Source organism: Haliotis cracherodii, unplaced genomic scaffold (genome assembly GCF_022045235.1).
Source record: "Haliotis cracherodii isolate W230 unplaced genomic scaffold, xgHalCrac1.p SCAF_1, whole genome shotgun sequence".
NCBI lineage: Eukaryota > Metazoa > Mollusca > Gastropoda > Lepetellida > Haliotidae > Haliotis > Haliotis cracherodii.
This window is the reverse complement of record NW_027266264.1, coordinates 7,567,912-7,594,338: the sequence shown is the minus strand read 5'-3', so window position 1 is coordinate 7,594,338 and position 26,427 is coordinate 7,567,912. Positions and strand designations below refer to the sequence as shown.

The following is a 26,427-nucleotide window of genomic DNA, read 5'->3' as shown; positions in this document are numbered from 1 at the left end:
TTGTGTGAAATATGTAGTTGAGGTGAGTTAGATCACTAGTCATTTGCTTGTAGTAAGAGGCGACTAAATGGATCGGGTGGTCAAACTTGTTGGCTTGGTTTGATCACAAGTCATAATGTCCCAATTGCATGAATTGATGTTTATGATATCAATTACTGAAGTGTCAGGTCCAGAATTTTTTTATCGACTGGCGTCGCATGGCTTAAATATTGCAGAGCGCAATGTGAAACAAAAACCAAAATAAAATAGATGATAAATGTTGTAACTTGTAATGTTGTTATTTGGTTTTTCTAGAATACTAGTACTTCCAGTAGAACAAGCAAGTGTTATACTCTTTAGCAATACTCAAGCAATATAACAGTGCACTAAAAGTTGACATATTTAACCATATCTTCTGTGTGGTGGTCCTGCTTCCTGAATATGACAGCTCCTCAAGCAATATCTGTGAAATATGTGTGTGATCTGTAGGTAATATGTGTGTAATCTGAAGGAAATATGTGTGTGATCTGAAGGTAATATGTGTGTGATCTGTGTGTGATCTGTAGGTAATATGTGTGTAATCTGAAGGTAATATGTGTGTGATCTGTGTGTAATCTGTGTGTAATCTGTAGGTAATATGTGTGTAATCTGAAGGTAATATGTGTGTGATCTGTGTGTAATCTGTGTGTAATCTGTAGGTAATATGTGTGTAATCTGAAGGTAATATGTGTGTGATCTGTGTGTAATCTGTGAGTGATCTGTAGGTAATATGTGTATGATCTGTAGGTAAGATGTGTTTGATCTGTAGGTAATATGTGTGTGATCTGTGTGTAATCTGTGTGTGATCTGTGTGTAATCTGTGAGTGATCTGTAGGTAATATGTGTGTGATCTGTAGGTAAGATGTGTTTGATCTGTAGGTAATATGTGTGTGATCTGTGTGTAATCTGTGTGTGATCTGTAGGTAATATGTGAGTAATCTGAAGGTAATATGTGTGTGATCTGTGTGTAATATGTGTGTGATCTGTAGGTAATATGTGTGTAATCTGAAGGTAATATGTGTGTGATCTGTGTGATCTGTAGGTGATATGTGTGTAATCTGAAGGTAATATGTGTGTGATCTGTGTGTAATCTGTGTGTAATCTGTAGGTAATATGTGTGTAATCTGAAGGTAATATGTGTGTGATCTGTGTGTAATCTGTGAGTGATCTGTAGGTAATATGTGTGTGATCTGTAGGTAAGATGTGTTTGATCTGTAGGTAATATGTGTGTGATCTGTGTGTAATCTGTGTGTGATCTGTAGGTAATATGTGAGTAATCTGAAGGTAATATGTGTGTGATCTGTGTGTAATATGTGTGTGATCTGTAGGTAATATGTGTGTGACCTGTAGGTAATATGTGTGTGATCTGTGTGTAATCTGTGTGTGATCTGTAGGTAATATGTGAGTAATCTGAAGGTAATATGTGTGTTATCTGAAGGTAATATGTGTGTGATCTGTAGGTAATATGTGTGTGATCTGTGTGTAAGATGTGTGTAATCTGTAGGTAATATGTGTGTGATCTGTGTGTAATATGTGTGTAATCTGTAGGTAATATGTGTGTGATCTGTGTGTAATCTGTAGGTAATATGTGAGTAATCTGAAGGTAATATGTGTGTTATCTGAAGGTAATATGTGTGTGATCTGTAGGTAATATGTGTGTGATCTGTGTGTAAGATGTGTGTAATCTGAAGGTAATATGTGTGTGATCTGAAGGTAATATGTGTGTTATCTGAAGGTAATATGTGTGTGATCTGTAGGTAATATGTGTGTGATCTGTGTGTAAGATGTGTGTAATCTGTAGGTAATATGTGTGTGATCTGTGTGTAATATGTGTGTAATCTGTAGGTAATATGTGTGTGATATGTGTGTGATCTGTAGGTAATATGTGTGTCATATATGTGTTAAATGAGTGTGATCTGTAGGCAATATGTGTGTAATCTGTAGGTAATATGTGTGTCATATATATGTAACATGTGTGTCATATATGTGTTAAATGAGTGTAATCTGTAGGCAATATGTGTGTGATCTGTAGGCAAAATGTGTGTGATCTGTAGGCAAAATGTGTGTGATCTGTAGGCAAAATGTGTGTGATCTGTAGGTAATATGTGCATACTGTGTAATATGTGCACCATGTGTGTGTGTGCAAATGTGTGTGATCCGTAGGTAATATGTGTGTGATCTGCAGGCAATACGTGTGTGATCTGTAGGCAATATGTGTGTGATCTGTATGTAATATGTGCATACTGTGTAATATGTGCGCCATGTGTGTGTGTGCAAATGTGTGTCATCCGTAGGTAATATGTGTGTGATCTGCAGGCAATACGTGTGTGATCTGTAGGCAATATGTGTGTGATCTGTATGTAATATGTGCATACTGTGTAATATGTGTGCAATGTGTGTGTGTGCATATGTGTGTGATCGGTAGGTAATAGGAGTACAATCTGTGTCTAATCTGTATGTAATACATGTGTGTAATATGTGTACCACATAGATCACCAAGTTTGGGTAAATATATATTTCTGGTTGGTCAGGTATAAGCATCAAATCACAAACACATAATTGGTCAATTTACGATGTTACTGCTTTTGTCTTGATTCTTGGTCAACTTGTATTTGCAAATTGACAATTTCTTATACATCACACATCATCTAACATAAATATAAACAACACATGTTTTGAATATACAAGCGTGTTCAGGTAACATTTGTGGATATTAAAAGTGACAAATATCTGTACTGTGCCTTATGTAACAGGTCACTGAGTGCGCATTCCGCTGACACAGATCGGCTGTTTTAACTCAGGAGGTATGCTATTTCTAGGTTGTATTGCTCTTCGTTATACATATCGATTAACCATTCAGTTTCAAAGTAAATATCTAGCATAAAATCTAAAACATATCTCAATTCTAAACAATGATCAAATTTCACTAATAACAGACGAACAGTGACAACAGGGAGAAATAATGTACGATGATAAACATACAAGAACTTCAATAGAAATATTAGCTTGTTTCTTGTTGTTTAATGCTGCACTCAGCAATATTCCACTTTTTGACAGCGGTCTGTAAATAACCAAGTCTGGAGAAGATAATCCAGTGATTGACATCATGAGCATCAATCTATGCAATTGGGATACCACCTGACCACCTGATCCCGTTAGTTGCCACTTACAACAAGCACAGTTGCCTGTTATGACAAGTATGGTCGCGCAAGACTTCAAGACCTGGATCTTCAAGGGCAACTCCTCCAGTATTTAAACATATTGGTGCTGATACAAAAATGTGCACTCTAACAAATAATCAATACAACAATTTCAGTCCTGCACCACCACTGTGAAAAATATATATTTTATGAAAACAAAACAATTCTAGATATATACACAAAAGCAAGTCCAGCCAGCTTGCCAAGTGAGAAATATCATTAAACATATTGCAGTATATGACAGTGCAGTGTCTAATATTCCATATAGCATAGGCTATTAATGAGTGTGTGCCTTGGATGGAACACTGCTTTGAACTGTATTCAGTTATTCATGTGTCAGCTTGTCATGTCATGAAAGCTGGAAATGATGCAGGTCGTGGATGTTTTCATCTTTTGGTGAAACCCACGAACATGGGTATGATGTTGACAAAATCGAGAAACATAAATGTACAACGAATCCACGATCAGAGTTTTCTAAGGGATGCAACTCTGGGCCACCGATGCCCCTGCATCCAACATAGTAGTGAGTGAGTGAGTTGGGTTTAACATAAATGTACAGCGAATCCACGATCAGAGTTTTCTAAGGGATGCAACTCTGGGCCACCGATGCCCCTGCATCCAACAGTAGTGAGTGAGTGAGTTGGGTTTAACCATGCTTTAAACAGTATTCAAGTCATATCACAGCGTGTCAGCTTAATGTGGGAGGAAAGCCTGAAGTGATGAACGTCTCAGACGTTTACCACTTGGGTGAAACCCATGACGGGTATGGTAATGACAAACCCAGAAACATAATCAGGGCGAACCGGGAATCGAACCTATCATTGGTTTCTGGGTGCCAAAGGGACGCAACTCTGCACAGGGAATTGCAGCTTAGTTGACTGGGACACCCGTGCCCTGGCATCTGATAGTAAAGCAGTATTTACTATCACACAAGACACGGACGATCACACATCTCCTGATTTTGCAGATGCATCTACACACCAGGTTATGAATGCTGTGTGAAAACAGTCAAGCTGCTGAGAGTAATTATACAAAGCTTTGAAATAAAATGCCACAGGTGTTTGGGGTAACAGACTTTTTTCATTGTATTATGGAAAATAATACCAGATATTGAGCGATCATTAGTATTGAATAATGCAGAAGGTAGCACAAATTAGTATTTCGATCTGTCTCATTCAAAATGACTGAGTGTACATTTGTGTTTGGTTATAGCTACATGCTTGAATTCACTGGTGTGCTGACTGATGCCTGAGTTGTATGATGCCTTTTTACCACAGTTCAGAGGTGTTCACATAATGTCCTTGTCACAGCAATCACATTAAAATCAGATCTTAATTTTCGCTACCGCCAAACAAACATCTGACAACATCCCATTACAGGTCACGTCAGAATGACCTTTCGCGAACTTTGACCGACCAATGAAATGACTGGCAAGAAATTAACATTAGCCAATCAGAAGGCAGTTTTCTTGAGCTTTATGACACTAGTTTCAAACTGGCGACTACGCTTTGAAATATATTTTGACATATTCTCCATTTAAGATTTTAAAACTGATCAAAAGAACATCCTGGAATGGCTAATAGATGGCCTAGATTGGATGGATATAATCATAAAACCTGTAACTGTCGTTTGGAATACCCTCTGTTAAATATTTTGAGGTTGCATGAATAGAAAACACATTCCGACTGTCACTTTCATGATCTGGTATGCGACGCTCTGATTGGTTGGATGAAAGGTCGTTCTGACATGACCTGTAATGGGGTATCCTCAGATCTTTGTTTAGCGGTAGCGAGAACTAAGATCTGATTTTAATGTAATTGTTGTCAGATATTTTAGGGAGTGGTCACTGATTTTAGAGGAGGGTGGGTCAGAGGGAATAAGGGGAAGGTGATCAAAATCTGACGTCTCTAAGGGAGGTCATAAAAGATGAATACACATATTTGAGGAGAGTCATGAAAAAATGGACATTTATAATAAAATAGAGAGTGCTTTAGCATTTTGTCTTTTCAGGATCATGAAAAAATGAACAAGGACATGGGGAGGGTCGATCATGATATATGGGGGTCATTATTTTCAGTATATGTGTGCATAAAACGAACTCTGACCAACCCACCCCTGCAATATATGACCTGTTCCTAATGCATGTGTCATGGGAAAGAGGTGTTCATAATCAGCACTAGAAATTGGCACTAGCCCTGTAGTCCTTGCCAAACTGACCAATAGTTACGGTAGCATAAGGACCAGTAGAAATTTGCCATTTTTAGGGGTTTTGCTATATGTTATCATTATAAGGACTTGTGGAGTAACAATGTTAGTTTCTATCGCTGATAATGTCCATTAACAACAGAGAGGTGTTCAGATGTGCATGTGGGACAACATGCGGGGGTTAATATAATGTCTGTGTAAGAACAGAGAGGTGTTCAGATGTGCATGAGGGACAACATGCGGGGGTAAATATAATGTCTGTGTAAGGACAGAGAGGTGTTCAGACAGTGCCTGCCGGAGCAGCCCAGGTATTGGGAAGGTAGTGATTGGTTGGCATGATGAATCTAACACAGTGACACTGATGACTGAGACTGAGGAGTGTGTTCATAACAGTAGTGGGCTCTTGAAGCATCGAGAATTTAAATACATGTTATGCAATAAAACAAACCAGGAAAAACAGGAATTTCAAATTTGTTGTTTGTTCTTCATCTATACACCACTAACCAGAACTTTTCACATTCTGAAAATTCTGACTTGGATGTGTTCCAACTACACCACCAGCAACAATGCAGCAACCTGCAACCACACCAACAACATTGCAGCAATCTGCAACTACACCAACAACAATGCAGCAGCCAGCAACTACACCAGCAACAATGCAGCAACCTGCAACTACACCAACAACAATGCAGCAACCTGCAACTACACCAACAACATTGCAGCAGCCAGCAACTACACCAACAACAATGCAGCAACCTGCAACTACACCAACAACAATGCAGCAGCCTGCAACTACACCAGCAACATTGCAACAACCTGCAACTACACCAGCAACATTGCAGCAGCCAGCAACTACACCAGCAACATTGCAGCAGCCAGCAACTACATCAACAACATTGCAGCAGCCTGCAACTAAATCAGCAACATTGCAGCAACCTGCAACTACACCAGCAACAATGCAGCAACCTGCAACTACACCAGCAACAATGCAGCAGTCTGCAACTACACCAACAACATTGCAACAACCTGCAACTACACCAGCAACATTGCAACAACCTGCAACTAAATCAGCAACATTGCAGCAACTTGCAACTACACCAGCAACATTGCAACATCCTGCAACTACACCAACAACAATGCAGCAACCTGCAACTACACCAACAACATTGCAGCAGCCAGCAACTACACCAACAACATTGCAGCAGCCAGCAACTACACCAACAACATTGCAGCAGCCAGCAACTACACCAACAACAATGCATCAACCAGCAACTACACCAGCAACAATGCAGCAACCTGCAACTACACCAGCAACAATGCAGCAACCTGCAACTACACCAACAACATTGCAGCAACCTGCAACTACGCCAACAACAATGCAGCAACCTGCAACTACACCAACAACAATGCTATTGTACCAGCAATAGTCACATCCAATGACCCTGTGACCTTGTGCTCGGACAGATGGTTTCTGACTACAACCCATGACACAGTAATCTCAACCAAAGTGCTGATAAAAATAATAGCAAACAATCTAATCCCTGCATATATTCCAAATTCTTCATTTGATGGACAGGTTGACACAGTTTATGACAAAATTAAGCCTCTAAATGCTGACAATGCATTTCATATACACACAGGATCATAGCGATTATCAGTCGAACTGAAATGGTTTATGCTGTGTCTGAATTGGCAAGCTGACTGAAATATAACAGGACACAGGTAATAATTCACTTACCAGCTATCAATGGTACTATAATTTGCTTTACAACAATTTTCAGAACTACGAGTCTCGTACGACCACTTAACAACAAGTTCAGTACAGCTATCCACTGAATAACCATGTACTTTGTTCTGATTGTCACTGTGATGCTGATATAGCTGTTCATCAAAGGAGAAGCTTATATACATGTATTGTCATTATTTCTTTGTCAACTTTAGGTACACATACATTTCACAGAGAGTTATTTCAAAGTTTATTATCCATTTGAAAGTGCAATTGAACATAGACAAATTATTTTCAGTATGATTAAACTGCTGATGACGGAGCGATACACTGTGAAAATAAGCGTCATCAGAAGATGACAAATCTTCCCTGGCCCCACAAAAATCGAAAGAACAAATGACTGTAGCTTTAAGTCTATCTTGATGAGATAATTTCTATCTAATCCGTCTGTCCGTATACAAGAGTACTTATTGAACTATCAAAACAATACTATAGAACTGGGATTCGGAATTTTGTATTTCTATGTCAGGAACACACCACTATGAACAGAGTCAAAATCGAAAGTGTTGCCGTGGAAACAGGAAAAACATAAATTCTAAAATTCATAAATAGTAAAAGGCAGCAGTTGACAGCCTGGTCTTTGTGTGTGCACAGTTTTAAGAAAGTTTAAGAGATATGGTCTGGACAGACACACAACTAAGAACAAAGTCAAAGTAAAACTTGATGCCATGGAAACAGGACATCGGTTTTTTTTTAAATTCCTAAATAGCAAAAGGCACCCCTTCAGCCCTTGAGTGAGTGAGTGAGTATGGTTTTACGCCGCTTTTAGCAATATTCCAGCAATATCATGGCGGGGGACACCAGAAATGGGCTTCACACATTGTACCCATGTGGGGAATCGAATCCAGGTCTTCGGCATGACGAGCGAACGCTTTAACCACTAGGCTACTCCACCGCCCCCTTCAGCCCTTAATTAATACATGTACCAGGTTTGGATGAGAAGTCTTTCATAGTCTTCAAGTTGTGCTACAGAAACAACACCTACCCCCAACCTTTTGAGACTAAGACTTAAGGATCTTTGTGATATATGTGCCAAGTTTTGTTGAAAGATATTGAACGTTTTTTTAGTTGCACTCCGGAAATGAAATCCACCCCCTTATGAGACTAAGTAAAAATTGTTTCCATGGAAATCAAGTAAAATAGAAATGCCAAAAATTTGTAAATAGCAAAAGGCACCATTGGAGGACCTGTTTGATATATATGGCAATTTCTGTCTAAAAATATTGGAATTGTTTTAGTTACGCTCCGGAAACGAAATGATTATGGACAGATGGACAGACGGGGCATCGACTATATTCGGGGCATAAAAATGTTTAAATTTATCCTTAAATGCAAAATTGTCAATGTCAATAAAATAGAATTCAATTTGAACATTCTTATCGGTAATTCATCAACCTTCTTCAAGATTTATTGACTGCTTGTTCTGACAAGGAGTCATGCTTCTGTTATTTATCTTGATAATCGCCACATATATCGCATATTCAGCAGAAGAAAAGTATTTAGGCAAAATATAAAAATGTGATCCTTGAGATTGTTTTAGTTCAAAATTGTCAATATGCTTGATATTATCATTATAATTTAGTATCAAAGTGAATTTGAAATTTAGTTGGTAAATGATTTATTGTTCAATATGAATTCCCATTTTGGTGAAAAGTAAACATCAGGTTTTTAATAACATCACTTTGGGCTTTCAATGTGATAAAAGGGTTGCATGAATCATGATATAAATGAATAACTTGCAAAACATGCATCTTCAATAACAGCCTGACAGCCGTGTAAATCATGAAGTGGCTGACTTCAAATAGCTCATCATTAAATTGTTCTACACATCACAACACAATTTATTTTGGCAGAAATGCCTATGCAAGCTTGCTTTGCGGGTATTTGTTTTTAAAAACGCAATCACACTTTGTAATTAGACAAACAAAGCATATACTTCCAATGGGGTTCCTTAACCTGTATTCCCAGTCGAAGAGTTGGGGAGAGGCTGCTGGGGCTTTCTGTACCTGGTCACAGTCCTATTTCAGAATCCAGGATTCACCCCAATTATGTTTTAGGTTTGTCATCACAATACCCGTGCTAGTGGGTTTCACTAAATAAGTAAACGTCTGACACCTGCATCACTTCGGGCTTATCTCCCACATTAAGCTGACACGCCGTGATATAACTGGAATACTGTTAAAGGTGGAGTATTGCTGAGTGCGGCATTAAACAACAAATCAAACTACCAACCTATGTATATAAACTCCTATAACTCTTCTTGTTTGTTTGTTACTAAAACCGCGCTCAGCAATATTCAGCTTTATGACAGCGGTCAGTAAATAATCGAATATCGACCAGATAATCCATTGAGTGACATCATGAGCATAATCTACGGACTGGGGTACAATGACATGCATCAACCAAGTCAGCGAGCCTGACCACCCGATCCTGTTAGTTGCTTCTTACGGAAAAGCATTTGTAGTCTCATATGACAAGCATGGGTTGCTGAAGACCAATTCGAACCTGGATATTCACAGGCAACTCTTCCTGTATTTAACATATTGGTACAAGATCTTCATTCTATAATAAATCAATACAACAATATGTAGTCCTGCACCATGACTGTGGAATATATTTATTTTATGAAAACAAAACCAGTTTAGATACATATACAAAAGCAAGTCTAGCAAGCTCTTTTTAATCAACATCTGGAAAATTATTTGTCTTAATTTTAGAGAGAGAAATGTATTGTGTAATAAAAGAATTCATAGACTATATGTTAGTCTAGACAATATGATGTGACATCAAATGTTTCAGATCAATTGGGGGCGGTCGGGTAGCCTAGTGGTTAAAGCGTTAGCTCGTCATGCCGAAGACCCGTGTTCAATTCTCGACACGGGTACAATGTGTGAAGCCCATTTCTGGTGTCCCCCGCCGTGATATTGCTGGAATATTGCTAAAAGCGGCGTAAAACCATACTCACTCACTCACTCACTCAGATCAATTGAACGCCAGATGACAGAGAGAGGGTATGGTTTTACGCCACTTCTAGCAATATTCCAGCAATATCACGGCGGGGGACACCGGAAATGAGCTTCACGCATTGTACCCATGTGGGGAATCGAACCTGGGTCTTTGGCGTGACGAGCGAATGCCTTAACCACTAGGCTACCCTAGATAATAACAGCAATAAGATATAAAATATGAATGAATACATGCATATCATAAAACAGTACTCATTTCATATTAATACCAACCTAGGCTAGGGAGGACAAAAGGTGTTCACTCTCTGTACTACTTCATGAGGCAGTCAGGTAGCATGGCGGACAAATTGTTCACTCATCACATCAAAGACCATGGATATTTCCCTGACTAGGTACAACATGTGGGACCCATTACATGGCTGGGATAGCCCAGTGGTTAAAGCATTTGCCCATTACATCAAAGACCTAGGTTTGATTCCTTAAACAGAACCAGTATAAGAACCTATTTGTAGTTTTCCCCTCTTATCTCAAGTTTCCATGATGTAGAACTTGATCAGTAAGCAATTACTACCTGTAGTTAAATATATCCTCACTGTAAAACAAAATAACACCTGACAAGCCTAATCTTATTTCTACAATACCAAGAATAATACTCCTACCTAATTAGCAAGATCTACGACTACTATGAGTCAAAGTTGACAGTTGTCTAATGGGCTATTGGCCGCATGGACTCGAATCAGAGTTGACCTTTATTTTCCAGACATGCACGTTTAAATCTACCTCTGACCTGACTCTGTTGAGAGCAGTGCATGATAATGCCAAGTCCTAAGATTGTAACACAGATACCCACTAGGGCTTTGCCCTACTCTTGTCACAGATATACTCAGTTAAATATGTTTATGATTGGACATCAAACATTGTAGTTTGATTTAAGACTTTCCCCACTGACAGAAACCGATTGCATGACTGTTGCAGACGAACAAGAAAATGACAATAATACAGAGGTTTAACTCGGCTTGCTAAATCATCCATAACAAAAGATTTCGGACATTGATTTAAAACTTTTATCATATAATGTAAACATGGAGACACGAAAGTGACATATAATGACATATTTATTGCAATTGGTGTGCCTCCACGTGTCATTTCATCAAATGCTGTCATTTATCTCAACTCATTTGTTATCAGGGTCTGACTCTGTCAGCCGCATGAAAAGACCATGATAAATAATAACAGATAAACTAATAACCTGTAGCAGTTTTATACTTCACTTTCAAGGAAGCTCTTATCTAAAAGGTAATTTGAAATTCATAAATAACAAACTCTACTAAACTTGAAAGGAATTTTGAGGAGACAGATTCAAAATCTTTAACAAATTTATTTTCCAGACTTGTGAGCACCAACTGGATATAATATAAGTTGTGATAAATTATGCAGTCTGATTATTCTTGGTTGGTGTTAGTCCCACTAGTTCTTTAGGTTAGTGGGCGGTCAGATAGCCTAGTGGTTAAAGCGTTCGCTCGTCATGCCAAAGACCCAGGTTCGATTCCTGACATGGGTACATTGTGTGAAGCCCATTTCTGGTGTCCCCCGCCGTGATATTGCTGGAATATTGCTTAAAGTGGCATAGAACCATACTTAGTTATGACACACCAGGGTAATCTGTGATGTACCTTAAAAAAATGGATATTTATAATAAATATATTCAACTGTATTTATTTGACTGAACAGCATAATCCTTTGGTAAAGAAATTTCATTCACATAGGAAAAATCGTCTTAAGGCTATTCAATGATCAATATGTCAGTACTTCTCTATTTGACTGGTTAAAGGTATATGTTTCAATTGATTTTGCTTGTTTGTTGTTTAACGCTGCACTCTAGCCATATGATGGCAGTCTGTAAATAATAAAATCTGGACCAGACAATCCAGTGATTGACATCATGAGCATCAATCAACATTTGGGATTCAATTACATGCATCAACCATGTCAGCAAGCCTGACCACCCGTTCCCGTTTGTCACCTGTTACAACAAGCAGAGTTGCCTTTTACAGCCAAGGACTGAAGTAGATGACATTGTGGCAAGAAATTTAGAAATACTATTTGACAACATTGCTGTTATTGTCTTATTCATTGTCTATTGCCATTTTACCTCTCTCTTTTTGTGAAGATTTTATAAATGTATCCATTAGCCCCTGTCACTTCTAATGTTTCAAGGGGGCACGGGTGGCCCAGTCGTCCAAGGCGCCGCGATTCCCTATGCAGAGCTGCGTCCCTTGGGCACGCCAGAAACCTATGATTGTGGGTTCGAATCCTGGTTAGCCCCGATTATGTTTCTAGGTTTGTCAGCACCATACCCGTGCTCGTGGGTTTCACCGAAGTGGTAAACATCTGAGACCTGCATCACTTGGGCTTTCCTCCCACATTAAGCTGACACGCCGTGATATAACTGGAATAATGTTAAAAGCAGCGTTAAACCCAACTCACTCACTCACTCTAATGTTTCAATCTGGAACGCCCTTTACATCTAGGCAGTAATAGCATGACTGTACAGGGACAAGACCCCCTTTAAGAGCAACACTATCATGAAATGCACATGCATATCATACCACATTTTCAACATGTAATCCAATTATAATATTCTGATATAATCTTCATTTCCATGGTACTCAAAACCATACATACGAAATTAAGCTTCATACAATAACATTTTACTCATTAAAATTTTACTTTTTCGTCATAACACCCAATTCAAGCTCACACAACTTATAGATAGATCAGTAATGAATACATGTACTTGTTAAGTGCCAGTGAAAATACCAAACCCATCTCCTGGCTTCCAGTAAGTCGTAGTTCCAGAAATTTGTTACCATATAATTTTCAGGTAGAAAGGTAGAGATAGCATGGTTACATCTGCAGGAAACAAGCTAGCTCTATTTAGAAAACACAGCATGTTTATCTACTAAGTATATGGTCTCTAATTGCATGCAAAAAATAGTTTTGCTGATAACCAAGTCTTCAGAATGTTAACGTCTGTAAATTAATGGTTTTATTTACAAATAATCCCAGTCTTGGGTAATTATATAGATAAAACATTTCCACAGTAAGTCATAACTTGCACCACTAATTCATACAGGAGATAATAATTCTCAATGCTATTGTCTGTTGTTATCTTTCAAATGAGTAAACTGTACTTTACACACAATATTCAAGCAGTTGTTGATTTTCAGCTGCTGAAATACAACCAGGGCCCACTTGCACAAAGTGATCTTAGCGCTACGACTATTGTAAGCCTATGTTAAAGTATGGGAGTTACGATCATCTTAGCGCTAAGATCGCTTTGTCCAAGATGGCCCAGGTCCTAGTTTATTACTATATCATAAGCATGAGTTTGTGAATCACTATCAAATAATCAAATAGTCAAATAGTAATGATACTAGGGGTTTGTGAAATGAAAACCATATCCTGCTGGACCTGTGACACTACAAACACATGCAAAGGCAAGGCAATTATTCACATTTAAAATGCAATGAACATCAGTATGGTTCTGACAAACCAAATTTTATAATAAGAGGGAATCTTGGACTTAAACCCATGATCAGATACTGGCATAGCCGAGTGGTCGCTAGCAATCAGAAGCAAGCAGAACATAACGAGATTTCTTCATTAGCTGGATCAACATGAGTTTCATCACAACACATTCAATTTCTTCTATGACTAGGAAGAGTCCAGATTTACTACCCCAGTACCCGACCCGACTCGACTCGGATACCCACTGTAGGTCTCAAGAGTTGGGTACCAAATGTCTCCGTGGGAATTGTTTCAGATACACGTACAAACCAATCTGGACATGCATACACTGAAGCTGTCTCTTTATTTAAGCATATAAAAGTCAGAAGAAATGCATGCATAGTCAGAAAGAAATGCGAACATTAGTGTAGCGTAACCATGGAGTTATAGTGAATTTTAGCCATCAAACAATACGTGACTACTGTGGGTACCTGGGTCCTACTCAGGTCCAGCCCATCCCAAGTACCCACGTTAGCTGGCCTAGCCTTAATTTCTTAAAGTCGTTGCCATGGAAACTCGAAAAATAATTTTTTTTAAAAATCCCAAACTATCAAAAGACACCAGTTCACCACTAGACCTATCAATGTGCAAAATATGGTGAAGAAATATGGTACGGTTTTCAAGATCTGCTCCGGAAACGAAATATGACGGCCGGATGGAAGGACGGACAGACGGCACCCATTTCTATATCCCCCATCCACTTCGTGGCGGGGGATAAAAATGAGGTAAATGTTCACTCGGTGTACATGTAATATATAATAAAATAATAAAGTCCACGTAAGTCCATCATCTTCTTTATATCAGTTTCAGACAGTACTTTCGCCGTCTCATGACAGCTCTTCAGTGTAACTGACAATGACATATAATCTATACTCACTATATTATGATATATGATAATATATTTTATATATAATTATATGTCATTGTCAGTTACACTGAAGAGCTGTCATGAGACAGCGAAAGTACTATGTCTGAAACTGATATAAAGAAGATGATGGACTAACGTGGACTTTATTATTTTATTATATATATATATATATATATATATATATATATATATCCAATATATATCACCCAGTGATTCACCTGATGAAGGGGAAAGAAGCAGTCCTTTGTCTACATAGAATAAAGAAGCTGTTATCCATAAAACTGTGATGAATATAGATTCTCTTAAACCTAACCAATACTGGGTTCTACATATGTTTCGAAGAATTTCAATGATAACAACTTTGTGCAGTGATATCAAACATGGAATCAACGCCATGGGGCTGCTATCAATAACTATTGACTTCCGCGCAGCATAAATCAACTAGTCAAAACTGTCATTTATTGCGGTAATATTGATAAGAAATCCCAAACCTAAGCCAAGCATCCCCTACACATGTGGTGCACATGCAGCGGAATATGGATGGCTGCCCCGAGACGTGACAGCTGACCTCATTTACAACTGTATTTTTTTGTGTGAGTCTTGGTGGTCCGAATTCTTCCAATATTGTTAAAAAATGGAAAAGTTCTGGATCTAAGAAAACAGCCCTTGAAGTACTGAAATTAACTGTTTACATAAACTCTCTTACAGGTAATTTGTGCAGTTTCATATGTCAAGTCTGATTTTTGAGGAAATTCAGTCTGGAGCCTCAGAAATATCAAAGAAATTGCGATGGTGTTAGTTCTAAATACCTAAAAAGGGGAACGTATCCCACTTCTGTATTTTCTATGCAGTGGGCGTGTACCAATTTACAATCTACACAATACATAATCAATACAATGGTGGCAGTGATACATGCATGTTAGAAGTTCTGTTGCTTTAAGCTCATGAGTGGGTGAGTGAGTTGGATTTGAACAGTATTTCAGTCATATCACAGGGTGTCAGATTGATGAGAGCACAATGTGATACAGTTTGTGTTAGTGATACATGGGTATGGCACTTACAAACCAAGGATCATAATCAGGGCAAATCTGGGACTTGAACCATTGCTCAGCTGAATTGTAGCCTCTTACACCACTGTGCCACCTGTGCTCCCCCCTATGTATAGGATGAGTTAGGTTGGTGGTTAAGGTTTGGATGTAGGATGTATTTAAGTGGGTTATGGTGTGTGAAGTGGAGTATGGTGTAGGGTGTGTGAAGTGGGGTATGGTGTAGGGTGTGTGAAGTGGGGTAGGGAGTGTGAAGTGGGGTAGGGTGTGAGAAGTGGGGTAGGGAGTGTGAAGTGGGGTAGGGTGTGTGAAGTGGAGTATGGGGTAGGGTGTGTGAAGTGGGGTAGGGTGTGTGAAGTGGAGTATGGTGTAGGGTGTGTGAAGTGGAGTATGGTGTAGGGTGTGTGAAGTGGAGTATGGTGTAGGGTGTGTGAAGTGGAGTATGGTGTAGGGTGTGTGAAGTGGGGTAGGGAGAGTGAAGTGGAGTATGGTGTAGGGTGTGTGAAGTGGAGTATGGTGTAGGGTGTGTGAAGTGGGGTAGGGAGTGTGAAGTGGGGTAGGGTGTGAGAAGTGGGGTAGGGAGTGTGAAGTGGGGTAGGGTGTGTGAAGTGGAGTATGGGGTAGGGTGTGTGAAGTGGGGTAGGGTGTGTGAAGTGGGGTAGGGTGTGTGAAGTGGAGTATGGGGTAGGTAGTGTGAAGTGGGGTAGGGTGTGAGAAGTGGGGTAGGGTGTGTGAAGTGGGGTAGGGTGTGTGAAGTGGAGTATGGTGTAGGGTGTGTGAAGTGGGGTAGGGAGTGTGAAGTGGGGTAGGGTGTGAGAAGTGGGGTAGGGAGTGTGAAGTGGGGTAGGGTGTGTGAAGTGGAGTATGGGGTAGGGTGTGTGAAGTGGGGTAGGGTGTGTGAAGTGGGGTAGGGAGTGTGAAGTGGGGTAGGGTGTGTGAAGTGGGGTAGGGTGTGTGAAGTGGGGTAGGGAGTGTGAAGTGGGGTAGGGTGTGTGAAGTGGGGTAGGGTGTGTGAAGTGGGGTAGGGAGTGTGAAGTGGGGTAGGGTGTGTGAAGTGGGGTAGGGTGTGTGAAGTGGGGTAGGGTGTGTGAAGTGGGGTAGGGTGTGTGAAGTGGAGTATGGTGTGTGAAGTGGGGTAGGGTGTGTGAAGTGGGGTAGGGTGTGTGAAGTGGGGTAGGGTGTGTGAAGTGGGGTAGGGTGTGTGAAGTGGGGTAGGGTGTGTGAAGTGGGGTAGTGAGTGTGAAGTGGAGTATGGTGTAGGGTGTGTGAAGTGGGGTAGGGTGTGTGAAGTGGGGTAGGGTGTGTGAAGTAGGGTAGGGTGTGTGAAGTGGGGTAGGGTGTGTGAAGTGGGGTAGGGTGTGTGAAGTAGGGTAGTGAGTGTGAAGTGGAGTATGCTGTAGGGTGTGTGAAGTGGGGTAGGGTGTGTGAAGTGGGGTAGGGTGTGTGAAGTGGGGTAGGGTGTGTGAAGTGGGGTAGGGAGTGTGAAGTGGGGTAGGGTGTGTGAAGTGGGGTAGGGAGTGTGAAGTGGGGTAGTGAGTGTGAAGTGGGGTAGGGAGTGTGAAGTGGGGTAGGGTGTGTGGAATAGGGTAGGGTGTGTGAAGTGGGGTAGTGAGTGTGAAGTGGGGTAGGGAGTGTGAAGTGGGGTAGTGAGTGTGAAGTGGGGTAGGGAGTGTGAAGTGGGGTAGGGTGTGTGGAATAGGGTAGGGAGTGTGAAGTGGGGTAGTGAGTGTGAAGTGGGGTAGGGAGTGTGAAGTGGGGTAGGGTGTGTGGAATAGGGTAGGGTGTGTGAAGTGGGGTAGGGTGTGTGAAGTGGGGTAGGGTGTGTGAAGTGGGGTAGGTAGTGTGAAGTGGGGTAGTGAGTGTGAAGTGGGGTAGGGAGTGTGAAGTGGGGTAGGGTGTGTGGAATAGGGTAGGGTGTGTGAAGTGGGGTGGGGTAGGGTAGGGTGTGTGAAGTGGGGTAGGGAGTGTGAAGTGGGGTAGTGAGTGTGAAGTGGGGTAGGGAGTGTGAAGTGGGGTAGGGTGTGTGGAATAGGGTAGGGTGTGTGAAGTGGGGTAGTGAGTGTGAAGTGGGGTAGGGAGTGTGAAGTGGGGTAGTGAGTGTGAAGTGGGGTAGGGAGTGTGAAGTGGGGTAGGGTGTGTGGAATAGGGTAGGGAGTGTGAAGTGGGGTAGTGAGTGTGAAGTGGGGTAGGGAGTGTGAAGTGGGGTAGGGTGTGTGGAATAGGGTAGGGTGTGTGAAGTGGGGTAGGGTGTGTGAAGTGGGGTAGGGTGTGTAAAGTGGGGTAGGGAGTGTGAAGTGGGGTAGGGAGTGTGAAGTGGGGTAGGGAGTGTGAAGTGGGGTAGGGTGTGTGGAATAGGGTAGGGTGTGTGAAGTGGGGTAGGGTGTGTGAAGTGGGGTAGGGTGTGTGAAGTGGGGTAGGGTGTGTGAAGTGGGGTAGTGAGTGTGAAGTGGGGTAGGGAGTGTGAAGTGGGGTAGGGTGTGTGGAATAGGGTAGGGTGTGTGAAGTGGGGTAGGGAGTGTGAAGTAGGGTAGGCTGTGAGAAGTGGGGTAGGGTGTGTGGAATAGGGTAGGGAGTGTGAAGTGGGGTAGGGTGTGAGAAGTAGGGTAGGGTGTGTAATAGGGTAGGGTGTGTGAAGTGGGATAGGGTGTGTGAAGTGGGGTAGGGTGTGTGAAGTGGGGTAGGGTGTGTGAAGTGGGATAGGGTATGTGAAGTGGGGTAGGGTGTGTGAAGTGGGGTAGGGTGTGTGGAATAGGGTAGGGTGTGAAAAGTGGGGTAGGGAGTGTGAAGTGGGGTAGGGTGTGTGGAATAGGGTTGGGTGTGTGAAGTGGGGTAGGGTGTGTGAAGTGGGGTAGAGTGTGTGGAATAGGATAGGGTGTGTGAAGTGGGGTAGGTAGTGTGGAGTGGGGTAGGGTGAGTGAAGTGGGGTAGGTAGTGTGGAGTGGGGTAGGGTGTGTGAAGTGGCGTAGGGTGTGTGAAGTGGGTATAGGGTCAGAGTGTAGATCTAATAAAGATGGATGCTGGGTTTAAAATCTTTCATTTATAAATCTGGTACACGTGTGCTATAGTTTCTAATAAATATAATGTCCACATCAGAGAATAATCAAGTCTTGATTATCTGTCAATAGTTATAAATATTACTGAAAATCATGAAAAGTAACGGCAAAGGTAAACATGTGCTGCTCTACCAGTATCAGAAACTTCAGTGATGTAGCACCACCATCCAGAAACCTAGTATACACACTTCCTTTTAAGCCACACAGAGGATACAGGAAGCAATTTAATATTTGAAACATATTTGAGTGATACCAGCCAATGCTTCGGGTTCATATTACCGGTAATAACTATAAGTAAAATAGGTTTCACTACATCACTATCTGATTGAATTAACAATTTGAACAAAGCTATCTAATGTCAAAGTAAAATGCAGATCTCAAATACTGAACTTAATACAAAATAAAATAATATGGTGGCTTGTTACAAGATAAATACATCTGGATGACAAGGTATGATATCCTCCGTTATTTTATACACTGACATTCCTATCAACTTTACACAGCTATGGTCTATGCCCAGCAATGGGGAGCCCTTGACCTTCTGTGAACCTGGATTATCTCAAGTAGGGAAACACTCCTATCATTCATATCTAGTATTCCTGATAGAGATGCATTAGGATGTCATCACCACAGCCCAATTACTAAATGCAGGAGCTATCGACACAGCCAGACCATCTAAATCCTTTCATCCCATACATTTTTATCTCACACTTATGTTGAGATAATTGAATGCAAATATTAATTAAATGTTTGCCATCACAGTTTGTTCCTACAAAACATTAAAAAACCCATCTAGATGCCAAAAGGCTAAAATAAAATAAGGCTTAGATAAAGTCCTTCATTAGAATTGGAAAACCCCTTTCTATGAATAAATGCAGGTATGTCTTATAAATGTCATTAAAAAAATAGTATACTCACAAAAGACATGTTACACATGCAAGATTATGTCAAAATTACACAAATTCATCTACCAGTAGTCAAAATGACATTCTTTCCCTGCTCCCTTGGAACTGCTTGCTGGAGGATGTACAGCACGAACATGTCATTTCATAAATAGAATCCTATATACATACAACAGCAGGGGTTTGTTGAATATTTTGAAAAGAGCATCATATCAGAAGTACCCAGATGAATCCCTTAAAACAGGTCAAAACTCTAGTTTCTAGTATGCAGTCAGAGAGGTAATTTTACCCTTAGCATCCAAACAATGTCTTCTGAAATTGAGGATACTTTCTGCTCACACTTCAGCTAGCTTAAATGCAACTTAAAATGGCTATAAAGTCATTATTTTTGTGGGTATAATTTATTTCTGTGATACTGTTGCATGCACTTTTCCAAGAGCTTTGCATATATCGTCAAACACATGGTTTCCAAAAGGAGTGACTTGATTAGCCTCTGATCATGATTGAAAATTACATTTGAACCCAGGTTTGGATGTGCAGAGGATATGCAATCAACATGCTAACAAGATGCAAACAAACTTACATGGTACAATGTCATGGACTCATATCATGATAAATTGGCACATTCTCAACCTTAAATCACTACTTGTATAAAAAAAATATGATAAACACCATTTATTAATAAATCCTAAATATATCTATCATTAAAACAAACCATATAAAAAAGATAATGAAATAATCTAAATTCCATCTTTAAAACGTTATGGCCAAGTTATGTGCTACCTTCCTTTGCCATCATTACGGTACAGAGCGTAACAAGCCCTTCCCAATTTCGCTACCTGTGATATTTACCCAGGGACACGTGCCAACCAATATCGTAGACGAGATCGGGTAAACTTTTCTATTAACAGTTTCCCTCAATGAGATTGTTTACACAGCTTCTTAGAAGCCCTCGGCTGAATTAATGGGCCTGAACGTAACAAAAAGTGGCTGCTAGTTCCTCAACTGGATGCTTACATAGATGAGTTATTCAATTGGGCTGGACAGGCCCCCATATGTCCTACAAAGCAGACCCTACACAGACCATAGACCTCGGACTTAACAAGTACTTGCTGAATGTGCCAGGGATTAAAGAATTGACAGTCTATTTTTGTCATGATGAAGAATTGGAGCAGTGAAATTGGTTGTTAACCCTTGGAGGAAATATACCATTTATTGCAGCTTTTTAAAATTATTCATGGACTTATATGAATGTTTATGAAGTACATACTGTTATATATCAAGATATAATCAGGTATATTTCTTACGTTTGTAGATTTTATCATACAAAGTTACTAAATATGATAGAAATAGGGTTAAAGTTTTGAGTATTCTGTGATCTATTTGACATAGAAGTGATCACATGAATTGAAATGATATATGATTACCAGTATAGTAGATATGGACTGCTTCTCCCAATGTAATGGCCTGCTGCAATACAACATCAGCTATGGATAATCCTACTAAACATTGGATATGGTCTCATATATATCCAGCCTGTCATACATCTAGGGGACAATATCACCAGGACCTGAGACATGCATACAAATACGATTGAGTGAAGTGTCCTCTGCTGTCTTCAACTACATCACAACATGGGAGGTGCAGAAGGCAACGATCTCAAAATACCATCCTGGTGAAGGTGCTGTTGTGACTTTTGCTCTGGTTATTCAGGTGAGGTGAAATGGGGTTTAACATCCTTATAGAATAGAAGGATAGAAAGGAAATTGGTGTTCTGCCTCGTTCAACTGGTTGGTACTGGATCAGACAAACCAGTGGTTGAAAGTGTGAGCACTCATCCTTTTCAGAGTGATGACTCACAGTACAGCTGAAGCTGCATTTCGTCAATAGACACCATTCAGAGTGACGACCCACAGTACAGCTGAGAGCTGCATTTCCTCAATAGACACCATTCAGAGTGATGACTCACAGTACAGCTGAGAGCTGCATTTCCTCAATAGACAACATTCAGAGTGATGACCCACAGTACAGCTGAGAGCTGCATTTCCTCAATAGACAACATTCAGAGTGATGACCCACAGTACAGCTGAGAGCTGCATTTCCTCAATAGACACCATTCAGAGTGATGACTCACAGTACAGCTGAGAGCTGCATTTCCTCAATAGACACCATTCAGAGTGATGACCCACAGTACAGCTGAGAGCTGCATTTCCTCAATAGACACCATTCCGAGTGATGACCCACAGTACAGCTGAGAGCTGTATTTCCTCATTGGTAGACAAGGCTGGGAACACATGATAGCATATCATTTTACTGTGTCTAAAACTATGTGTTCCCTTATTCATATCCATCATTTTGTTTGTTTGTTGTTTAACGCCGCACTCAGCAATATTCCAGCTATATGACGGCCGTCTGCAAATAATCGAATCTGGACCAGACAATCCAGGGATAGACATCATGAGCACTGATCCACGCAATTGGGATACGATGACATGCATTTACCAAGTCAGCCAGCCTGACCACCCGATCCAGTTAGTCATTTCTATCAGTACACATACAAGTACTTATTTGTATTTCTGTCAGTCTGTGCTGAAGAAAACGTTACAGTTAGGATTCAATCCTGGGAGATAGAATTGCCAGATAACATTACTCTCAAACTGTAGCACCAAAAAAGAAACCTCTCCTGTAAAACCACCTGAAAAAACTACTGTTTTGGTCTCGATTAGGGACAGTGGGTAATGCTCACCAAACACAGAAACAAAACTAATATCAGAACATCCGCATTTGTATCAGGTCTGTTTGTAACATAAACAACTACCACCTGTCATCAGTTTTCATTCCTTCAAAAGTACTTCCCAGATCTCTGCAAATCACAACACATACATCGCAAAGATAAAACACCAGAATGTCCATGATTAATATACCCAGGTACTCAGTAAAACCAGCTTCCTCCCTTGTATTGTTTTGGGTCAGGAACTTAGAATAACCAGCAATAAAAGCAAGCCTTCAATGTACATGTGATACCTGATATGTTGCCAAGTGTATCATAAATGTTATATTGATAAGGAGATTACATCGGGAGAGTGGAGAAATACCAAGAGGATTACCATCACTAGGTGCAGGTTAGGATGTCTCCAATTAGAAGCATTATTCTGATGGATGCCATTAACCCGTTACAAAATATCTAGCTACAACATACATTGTAAGTGGGTTTTAAGTTAACTTAACATGAGCTCTGGGATTCAGCTAAACCTTGGAATTTGGTTATATATTATAACAAGGCATAACTAGGTCTATACTCATCGACAAAAGAAACACGAATACCATATACAGTAAACTATGTTTATAATGAACACACTTATAACAAACTGATGGATATAGCGAACTATTTTTGATCCTGTCTATTTGATAAATATATGTTGTACATATGCTAATTACAAACTACGATTATAACAAATTAAAATTAGTGGTCCCTTTATGTTTGTTATAACCGTAGTTTACTATATGTTGGTTAATATATGAAGAATTACTCATGTTCAAGAGATATTAGATGGGATTGATGCACAAACGAACATACTGGTATGTTGTGTGAACCGATGCTCATGAATGCATCACATGTGACGTCATAGCTCCATGACTCGAGATGCACCATTTGTCTCGTGCAGGATTAGCATGTTAAGTTTTGAAATCATGTGTTGCATATCATGAAAAGAAATGAAGACACTCTGTGGTAACACTTGCCTGATTGTTAGATTGTCATCAAGTGGTACACATTGGAAACATTTCTTCTTAATGTACATCCTTCTCTATATGTTTCTATTGTTTGCGTTATTTTTGGCGGTGAGTATATTTTCTTTTCCTGGGGATCCCAGGCTGGCGACATGTTACTGTCATATCATTGCTCAGAGTGAGTGAGTGAGTATGGTTTTACATAGCTTTTAGCAATATTCCAGAAATATCACGGTGGGGCACACCAGAAATGGGCTTCACACTTTGTACCCATGTTGGGAATCGAACCCGGGTCTTCAGCATGATGAGCGAACACTTTAACCACCAGGCTACCCCACCGCCCTCATTGCTCAGAAGCCTTTAGCCTACAACAGATGGGGATTTCAATGTTAAGACACCTGAGCTCAGTGTATATCTTTCCAGAATAGAATGTCAGTTATATGTTAGATGCAATCCAACACTTCACTTTCTTTTAATCGTTCAAACAGACATACCTTATTGTGTCCTTGCAATACAAATTATTTGCATCCAACATGTTACATCTTGTAAAACCCTGCCGTGACATTCACCTGTATGAGTGAGGGAGTGCCTGAATGAAAAGAGTTGAGTTATGGCTTAGGTCAGCAGTTTGTGTACCCCTTGCATTCTCCCCTGTGACTGCTTGTGTCCATTGTTGGTGTAAAAAATACAGTATCAGTCAGTCATATTTCAGAGATCCAAAGACTTAAAAGCCTGAACAAAGAGAAATAGATAAACAGCATTGCATGAGAAAGGAATGTCATATCGCGCAGAACCAAAGAAGAACATTACAGATTCCGGTAGTAGAGTGAGTGAGTGAGTGAGTGAGTGAGTGAGTGAGTGAGTGAGTTGGGTTTAACGCCGCTTTTAACATTACTCCAGTTATATCATGGCGTTTCAGCTTAATGTGGGAGGAAAGCCCGAAGTGATGCAGGTCTCAGACGTTTACCACTTCGGTGAAACCCACGAGCACAGGTATGGTGCTGACAAACCTAGAAACATAATCGGGGCAAACCGGGATTCGAACCCACAATCATAGGCCCAAGGGACGCAACTCTGCACAGCGAATCACAGCGCCTTAGACGACTGGGCTATCCATGCCCCCTCCAATAGTTGAAGACAAGAATGAGACACTTAAATGAATCCACAAATAGTATCATAACAGGGGGTTTCAGTGATAGCATCATAGCAGAAGAAAATTTGTGAAAATATAACAGGAGAAAATCAGTGACAATATCATACCAGGAGAAAAGTTCTGAAACATATCATAACAGAAGGAGAAAACCAGTAACAGTATCAGAAAAGAAGGAGAAAATCAGTGATAGTATCATTGCAGAAGGAGACAGTCCGTGATAGTATCACTGCAGAAGGAGACAGTCACAGTGAATACAACTACACAAGAGAAATCGAGAGTCCGACCTGGATGTAGGAGTGAGTTAATGTTGTGTTGTGCCGCCATCAGCAATGTTCTGGCTATGTCACACCATCCAGTCATACCGAAGTCTGAGGCAGACAATGGGGGATAGACAGACTAAAGAAGGGAAAAGCAGCAAATTTGTAGAAGATTAAGAAGAAAGTTACTGATAACATCACAAGGAGAAGTCACAGTAAATGTCTGTACAGCATGAAATCCCTGAGTTAAGAAGGAAGTGATAGGCACGAGAACCTCAGAGGAAGAAATCATATTCATTTTATTCAATCCCCAGTTCAAGAGAAAAAAAGCAACATTTTGTGCATAACAATCCTAACTATATATAGAAACTCAATGGCATTCTTCCAATATATTTCTGATACATATAATAACATGAATAATCACACTGAAATTTGAAAGCTAAATGCATTATTCCTTTTCTGATATGCATGTGATTGATCGAAATCAACAAGTTATTGACCCCATTCACCGTTAAAACCTGACTAGTTCTATTGAACCTGGCAAGCACGGAGCACTTTAAATGATCTAAATGAACATTTATGGTCCTATGTATACAGTACAATCTGCCATAACTAGGTACTGACTGGTTGCAATGTTTAAATATGTACACAGTATATTGAAAGTAACAAACTATTGATAATCTCCTGTGTTTAAACATGAGTGAAGGATATTGAAATTGACAAGAATTTGACAATCTCTAGTTGTTGAGCATATATTTGACAATCTCTTGTTGTTGAGTATATATTTGACAGTCTCTAGTTTTTGAGCATATATTTGACAATCTCTTGTTGTTGAGCATATATTTAAGATATCAGTACCTCATACTATATAAAAATCTATGTACAAATTCCTACACTGAACACATAAGTTATAATAACACATTATTTATATAGTGGAAATTAACAAATTATCAATTACTTTTCGGTCTTCCTATTGGTAATATATATATGCTTTCATGCTGAAATTGACAAGCAAGATATATAGGTCTATTACTTACTTGTACATATAGCATACTGATACATGAAATCTCCTTTCACACTGACTGATCATAGACCGTGCTCCTCCTACTAAGGACTACCCTTCCAACAGTGAATAGATACAACATAATCCAGCGATTATTAACAAAACCCTTCTTTATCTGTTACTGAATGACAAGAGCACTGTTTTACCTCGATCACATATCCATCTCGGAGCTAGCCCTTCAGCGTTGGCGACTTGACAAAACCCTGTCAGGAGCTCTATTAGGCGGCTTTGTATCCTATGCACCAGAGAAAGCAATGCTATTTCTCTACAAGATAAGTGAATATCTGTCCAGGGTCTCAGCCGACGGGTCAGACAACTTCACTTTCAAGTCTTCAAATTCACCTGTTTTGTGTGTTGGCGTGAAAGCACTGTTTGTTTTCAGAGTATGTTTAGCGTGTTCGTAATCAAGTAACAAATAGACACCATAGCTAGCAACGTGTGAAATGTGCAAGCCTCAATCTTACATGAACGGCATAGGCTAATGCACCTGAAATATTTCAATCTACAAATACCTGTATGTATATCTCAACTTTTTTCATATGTTAGATTAGCATTATTCTTTACACATGATAACTGTTTCATGCCATAATTGTTCCATCGTTACGGAAAGC

General features: G+C 40.1%; 2 protein-coding genes across 2 annotated transcripts in view; one reads left to right on the top strand and one right to left on the bottom strand.

The window, feature by feature from the left end:
• The window catches only part of LOC139471922 (neurotrimin-like), a 342,678-nt gene that overhangs the window by 203,251 nt on the left and 113,000 nt on the right, over positions 1 to 26,427 (bottom strand). The gene's annotated exons all lie outside the window — the stretch shown is intronic.
• On the top strand, positions 5,990 to 6,850 carry LOC139454020 (proteoglycan 4-like). The gene has a single exon (XM_071235505.1). It carries the CDS (start codon positions 5,990 to 5,992, stop codon positions 6,848 to 6,850), a length of 861 nt encoding a protein of 286 aa, XP_071091606.1.

Bases quoted from the DNA above. Each gene is read 5' to 3' on its own strand.
- LOC139454020 (XM_071235505.1), top strand. From the start codon at position 5,990: ATGCAGCAACCTGCAACCACACCAACAACATTGCAGCAATCTGCAACT.